The 7,255-nt window shown below is 54.6% G+C and overlaps 1 protein-coding gene across 1 annotated transcript in view; it reads right to left on the bottom strand.

Annotated features, from left to right (window-relative positions):
* KLHL18 (kelch like family member 18) overlaps window positions 1-655 on the bottom strand; it is an 8,818-nt gene extending 8,163 nt beyond the window's left edge. Inside the window, exons 1-2 of the mRNA XM_029964671.1 lie at window positions 426-655; window positions 155-295 (exon numbers count right to left, since the gene is read on the bottom strand). Coding sequence (XP_029820531.1) covers window positions 155-295; window positions 426-655 — 371 coding nt within the window. The remainder of the gene's footprint in view (window positions 1-154; window positions 296-425) is intronic.
* Between the last annotated feature and the right edge of the window lie 6,600 nt (window positions 656-7,255).

Below are 7,255 nucleotides of genomic sequence, written 5' to 3' on the forward strand. Positions count from 1 at the left end.
TAATTCCACAAAAATGACAAATTTTGGGATCCAAACACCTCCTCATCCCACTGGCAGGGGACATCCCGGCCCTCTCACACCCGACACAGGTGACTAAAGCCTTGCTGCTGTTGGGGAGCAGCCAAACCCCCCCTGAAGAGACCCCCCCTCTTACCTTTCCCTAAGGAATGTGCAACAGGCATCCTTGATGTTCTGGAGCTGCAGGAAGCTGGCCCCCATGAGCAGGGACTGCACGTTCTGCTGGTCGATGGCCAGGTGCCCGTTGTAGGCGAAGTTGATGAGAGCCTCCAGCGCACTGAAAACCGGGAGAAAGGGCGGGAATGCCACTGCATTCCAGCTGGGATGGGCTCTACCCACAGCACAGGGTTTGCTGGGGTCACCCAGAGCGACCCCCCCGAGCGCCGTGGGTGTCCCTGGGATGTCACCTGGGGTCCATGCCCTGCATGACGATCTCCTCCTGCTTGCACTCCATCATGTCGTTGGTGAACATGGCGTGGAAGTACGGGATGGACGCCGCCAGCACGATCCGGTGGGCGCTGAACTTGTGGTCCCCCACCTGGAGCAGGGCAGAGGGGCAGGAGGAGGGATCAGCAGGGATTCCCAGTGGCACAGCTCCGCCGGGATCCAAGGACTCCAGGCAGGTCTTTGCTCCCATTAGTTCTCCCTGTTGGTTCGGCACCTTTTTCCCTAATTTCCATGGTAATCTGGCTCATCCCACTCCATGGCCATTGGAGATTTTTTCCCCTTACTTAAGCAAAATGTTCCCATTTGAGCTTTGTTTTATGGGATGAACCAGCTGGCACAGCAGGTTCCCTGCATTCCAGGCTCTCCAAGGATTCCTTCTCCTCTACAAAACCCTTCACTCCCCTTTCATCTCCAAATGCTGTTTGGATTGAGGGTTTCCATGATTCCCAGCAGTGCCTTCCCTCTCCCTCTGGGCCTCTGGTTTGCACACCCAGCAAACACAAACTTCCTGGGAGTTTACAAAGCAAAATTCCTGCCAGATGGAAAAAAAAAGAGGCGCTTTTGGAGAGCCTTGTCTTTGCCCTGTGCAGCCCTGAATCCCTGTCCCAGCTTCCTCTGTGCCTGGAATATGCTGCACCAATCCTGCTGTCCTGGATTCTGCAGAATTCCTAATTCCCAGAGCAAAATCAGAAGTGAAATGGTAGGGACTGTTAGAGCTCATGGAAAAAACCCCTCACAGATACTTGTGTGTGACTTTGCAGGGATCAAGGTGTGGATCAATCCCTTCCCCTAATCCAAAACCACAGGGAAAACATCCCGGAGGTTCCAAGAACTGAGAGCTGGGCCCCAAATAGGTGCAAAATCACCATCAGCTTCCCTGTGTGCACACAGTGGGATGGGGAATGTCTGGGAAAAGGAGTCAGGAGTGCTTGGACAGGCAAAGGAGCCCGTGGTCCATGAGGGGATGGAGCTCAGGGTCACGATCCCTGGCTCTGGTTAGGAAGGAATGTTGGTGGAGCAGATTCCCCACCCTGGTCAGAGCTTCAAAAATACTAAAATCCTCCAAATTTAATGAGAAAGGCCCAGGAAAGAAGCAATTCCAGAAGCTGAGTGTTCCTGGGAGCTGACAGAACCTCCCTGTGCCCATGGGATTTTCATTCCCTCCCTCACTCCCAGGTGAGCACACCTGGGAATTCTGCTCCTGGTCCCCTCTCCATGTCCCGGCGCTGCTCAAGGTAAAGAAGGACACTCAGGTGCTGGAGGGGGTTTTTTTTGGGAATTCTCAATGGGGAAAGGTTTCCACGGGGCCAGGCCCAGCCTGGCTGACCACGGTGACAGACTCGGCCCGTCCACATTCCACATTCCACATTCCATCCCCCAGGAACACCCGACCTGCTCCGCAAGCTCCGGCACTTCCCGCTCCATTCCTTCCCCAGGGATGAGGCCATTCCAGCAGCAGCTGCTCCCGGCCCAGCCCACTGATGGGAAGAATAAACAGTGGGAAAAACTGGCAGCACCATCAAAATAGGTCTTATTGATACACCTCCATCCTGCTGGGAAAGCCCTTCCCAGGTGTCTCGAACATCCCAAAACACAGAAAAACTCCATTTTTTTCTTGGATATTCCTGAAAGGTGAAGGGAAAAGGTCTCTAATCTCTAAAATTCCAAAAGATATCCCAGTGCCTGGAAGGAATTCGCTCCAACTGGTTTGTTTGGATGAGTGTTCCCATTCAGAGTGTGCAAGAAAAAAAACATTTTCCTTGACTTTCATTTCAACTCCAAGCACAAGCTGCCAAAAATTTCAGCTGTTCCAACCCCATTTTACCTTTCTAATAAATAAAAATGGTGTTAAAACTAAACAGGCACCTCTTAAAGTGAAACACCTGCTTCAAATGCATCCAGTGACCCTTGAGATATATCCAAAATTATCCCAGGGGGCAGTTCTGGGGACTCCAGTACAGGACATGGAGGGGCTGGAGCGTGTGCAGGGAAGGGAAGGGAGCTGGGAAGGGGCTGGAGCAGCAGGAGCAGCTGAGGGAGCTGGGGGGGCTCAGCCTGGAGAAAAGGAGGCTCAGGGGGGACCTTCTGGCTCTGCAACCCCCTGACAGGAGGGGGGAGCCGGGGGGGGTCGGGCTCTGCTCCCAGGGAACAGGGACAGGAGGAGAGGGAACGGCCTCAGGCTGTGCCAGGGGAGGGTCAGGCTGGATATTGGGAAAATAATTTCATGGAAAGGGTTGGAAAACATTGGCACAGCTGCCCAGGGCAGGGGTGGAGTCCCCATCCCTGGAGGGATTTCAAAGCCCTGTGGATGTGGCACTTGGGGACATGGTCAGTGGTGGCCTTGGCAGTGCTGGGGGATGGTTGGACTCGATCTTGGAGGGCTTTTCCAACCTAACCCATTCCATGATTCCATGCTCCAAGTCCCAACACAAGTGATGTCAGTGCTGTCCAAGGGCTGAGGGTTCCCCCACGCTCCAGTTCCAGGGATGCAGCGCCCTGATCTCATCCCAAACAGCCTCATTATCCCTAACACACCTGGGCATTGCAAAAGCCAACATCCACAGTCATCCTGCAAGATTCCTGATGGGATAATGAGAGCTGCACCATCCCTCATGTCTGGAGCACCACCCTTTTGGGTGGTCCTGCACTGGGAATGATCCCTGGGAGCAGTAACAGAGCTGCACGAGCAAAGAGCTCGGGAATATTTCCTGGTTGTGGATAAGACAAAAACTGGGATTCCTTCTTTTTGGAACCTGCTCCTGTAAAGCTTGAGGGCCCTCAGGGAGAGGGATAAATTGGGATTTCTCCTCCAAAGCCATTGTTATGTTCATTGCATCAGCACTGGGTAGCAAGTCCCAAAGGAACAACTCCATTTCTTGCTGCAGGCAAAGGACAAGTTTTTCCTGTGGAAAATGGGAAATACTTCCAAGGGTGAGCACACAGAATGTGTCCACTCAGCTCATCCTCGTGTCTTCTGCTTCCAGAGTGCTCCCTATCTCTAGAGCCAAAGGATCTCCCTTCCCAGGACCAAACAAACACACTTTCCTACGTGATGGATTCAGGCTGGAATCACCCAAGTCTAAGGAGAAAGTGGGAAAGAGCTCATCCTCCTCCTGATATCATTCCAGGATGTTCTGTTTTACAGTGGATAATTTTAGCTCCCTTTTTTTTTAAGGGAAAGGAAGCTGCTTCCCAGGAAAAAGGAACTTTGCAAGCATCCTTCCAGACCCCAGGAGTCACAGAATTCCCTCCCGACACGTCTCCAAAGGAATGTGCTCCCGGACACCCCCACAGCACAGATGTTAACAAATTCCCAGGAACAGGGAGCCTTTCTCCAGGAAAATGGTGTAGGTGGAAGAAAGGCTTCTATTGTTTTCCTGATGTCACCACCCTGCAGAGCTGAGGAGTCTGGAGTTTTTGGCAGCAAAGACCTCCAGCATTCCCAACATAAAATCATCTTCTCTCCGTGACGTTGGCACCGGAGTCACCGAGGGGCCAAAGCGGGAGGGGAGCTGTGTCCAACCATCCCAGCACAGTTCTGCTGGGAGAGGTCATGGATGGCACCTGGATCAGGCAATTCCAAGCACAAATCCAGGTTGGATGGAGAATGAGAAGAGACCGGAGGGGAAGGGTTTGGGGGTGTTGGTGGGTGAGAAGAGAAGGCTCCAGGGAGAGCTGAGAGCCCCTGGCAGGGCCTGAAGGGGCTCCAGGAGAGCTGGAGAGGGACTGGGGACAAGGCATGGAGGGACAGGACACAGGGAATGGCTTCCCAGTGCCAGAGGGCAGGGATAGATGGGATACTGGGAAGGAATTCCTGGCTGGGAGGGTGGGGAGGCCCTGGCACAGGTTGCCCAGAGAAGCTGTGGCTGCCCTTGGATCCCTGGAAGTGTCCAAGGCCAGGTTGGAGCAACCTGGGCTAGTGGAAGGTGTCCCTGCCCATGGCAGGGGGTGGCACTGGATGATCCTTAAGGATCCCTTCCATTCCAAACCATCCCAGGATTCCATGATAATGTAACCAATGGCTTTGAAGTAGAAATCACATCCCCTTTGCACGTCCAACAAACCCAAACTCCCAGGGAATTCCCTGCCAACTCAGAGTAGCTGAACTGCTTTGCTGAATCCCAGTCCCTCCATGTCCTACAGGGACAGGGAGCATCCTGAGGGGATCAGCTCCAGCCCTGCTCCTGCAAGGGCAGCAAAAAGACATTTCATGGAGTCCCAGAAGCAGAAATGCTCCCGGTTTCCGTAAGGGAAGAGCTGATGGCAGCTCTTCCAACACATCCTGTCATGATCCAAACCAGCTCCCAACTGCTGCATGACAAGACTGGAATCAGATCCTTAACCTGCAGCTCTCCTGCCTTGCAGATCTCCCAGCTCCTCCAACTACACAGATATCCTCTCTCCTTCTGGGCTGGTTTTCCTGGAGGATCTCCCAGCCACGCTCCAAGATCTGTGGAGCAGCCAAGCACTGGGAGGATGAAGGAGCTGGAATCAGGCAGGCAGCCCAAGCTGTCTGGAATTCCACTGATCCAGAGGCTCCTCCACTTCTGTGTCAGCTCTCGGGGGTGTAACTGCTCCAGTCTTGGGGGTTTGCTTTGGAAAACAGCCTGCTTTGGGAAAACTGGGATTAGGAGGGAAGAGAAGCCAAGAGGACTGTCACCTGTCCGTGACAGGCCTGCACATGGAACAAATAATACAGCCTCTCCAGAGCTTGGAATTACTTCAATTTTCCAGGCCTGGATTGTATTTTAAGAGACTTTTCTATTTGGTCTTGGAATTAGTCATGGAAAAATGGCATTGGAGCAATTCAGGACCGAAGGAGGAGCTGCAGCAACAAGAGGGGCTCCCGTTAACTCCGCGCTCCAAGGATTTGGAAAGGCACAAACCTTCTCTCTTCCAACAGTTTGGCCAAGATTCCTGGAGGTGCCAGCCTGGCACTTGGACCTCCCTCCTCTGGCTCCGAGCAGGCAAGCAGGAGCAGGAGCTATAAATAGGATATTATTCATTTTATGCCCCCTAAATTTGTCAGCGAAGAACAGGATGAATATTCCCTGCCTGTTTGACCGTGGTGCATTCCACAGGATTCCAGCAGGATGTGTCCCCAGGGAGCACTTGTACCTTGGCCTGAGGCAGGGACAGCAAATCCCAGCAAACAGAGCTGCCTGGGCAGTTTCCATCCTGGCAGGATATTTGTCTTCCCAAAACAATCCTCGGGAAGAACACGGACACTGAGGGGCTTCTTCCCTGCCATGGAACAGCAGGTCAGGATCTCCAGATCAGGGAATAACATCCCTAACACCTCCAGGAGAGCTGGAGAGGGAGCTGGGACAAGGGATGGAGGGACAGGACAAGGGGGAATGGCTTCCCACTGCCAGAGGGCAGGGTTAGGTGGGATATTGGGAAGGAATTCCTGGCTGGGAGGGTGGGGAGGCCCTGGCACAGGTTGCCCAGAGAAGCTGTGGCTGCCCCTGGATCCCTGGAAGTGTCCAAGGCCAGGTTGGAGCAACCTGGGTAGTGGAAGGTCTCCCTGCCCATGGCAGGGGTGGCACTGGGTGATCCTTCAGGTCCCTTCCATCCCAAACCAGTCTGGGATTCACACCAATACACACTTTAATCCTAAAAAAAACCCAGTGCTCTCCATCCCAAACCAGTTTTGCCACAGAATTCCCTCAGGTTCCAGCACAGGCTGTCCCAAATACACCCTGTGGAAGGTACAACCACTTCCAAGTGGATCACCACCCTCAGTCCCTCTTCCCAGCAAGCTACAGCTGATCCATAGGGATGGAGCAGCTCCCTATATCCATGGGGTGCTCCCTATCCCACATCCTGCCTCCATGACAGGCACAACCCTCTCCAGCTCCTCTCCCTGAAAAGTTTCAGGATGAGTAGGCTGGGAAGCACCTTCCCACTTAATTAAACTTCAGAGCTAATTCTGGAATGACTCAACATTGCTCCCACCCCACAGACTCCTCCGAGTTTGGAATCCTGAGGGATTCCAGCAACTCCTGCCTGGCTCTCTGGGCCCTCCCAGCCATTCCCTGCACAGCCAGGGACCCAATCCTGAGGATTTTCCACAGCTACGGATTATTTCTTTGATGTAGGAAAGGAATCTTCTCCCGTGGGTGGGAGCAGTTTGATCCATAAACCTGCACCAACCCCACCCACAGGCCCTCACAGACCCCCCCACCAGGGCTGGGGAGGTCCAAGACCCCTTGACACCCCACTGAGGGGTTTGGGGGGGTCTCAGCACCACCTCTCTCCACTGCCAAATCCATGGGAAGGAGGGACCCTCAGCTCCCCTTCCTGCCCATCCAAGAGGGTCTCAGCCACCCCCTTATCCCCCACCAAAGGGGCTCCAGGGGACTCCAGCTGCCTCATTCCCTCTGGAAAAGAGGTTGGGGGGATCCCTCAGTGCTCCCTCAGGGACTGGGGTCACCCCCAGGTCCTCCCTGGGGTCTCCCCTTACAGGCTGGGGTCTCCCCTCGGGGGCCTGGGGGTTCCTCAAGTCCCTTCTCAGAGTCTTTGGTCCCCCCACAGGGGGGCACAGGGGTCCCTCAGCTCCTTCTCAGGGGTCTGGGGGGTCCCTCAAGTGCCCCCTCAGAGGCCAGGGGGTCCCTCAGCTGCCCTTTCTGAAATTGGGGTCCCCCATCTCCCCCACAAGGGCCAGGGGGTCCCTCAGCCCCCATCAGGGGCCGGGGGGATCCCCAGCTCCCTCTCAGGAGCCAGGTGGTCCCTCATCCCTCCCCTCAGGGACCAGGATCCCTCAGTCCCCCTCAGTTCCCCCCCCAGT

The sequence above is a fragment of the Manacus vitellinus genome, unplaced genomic scaffold (assembly GCF_001715985.3).
Source record: "Manacus vitellinus isolate BGI_N305 unplaced genomic scaffold, ASM171598v3 scaffold_78_pilon, whole genome shotgun sequence".
NCBI classification, from domain to species: Eukaryota; Metazoa; Chordata; class Aves; order Passeriformes; family Pipridae; genus Manacus; species Manacus vitellinus.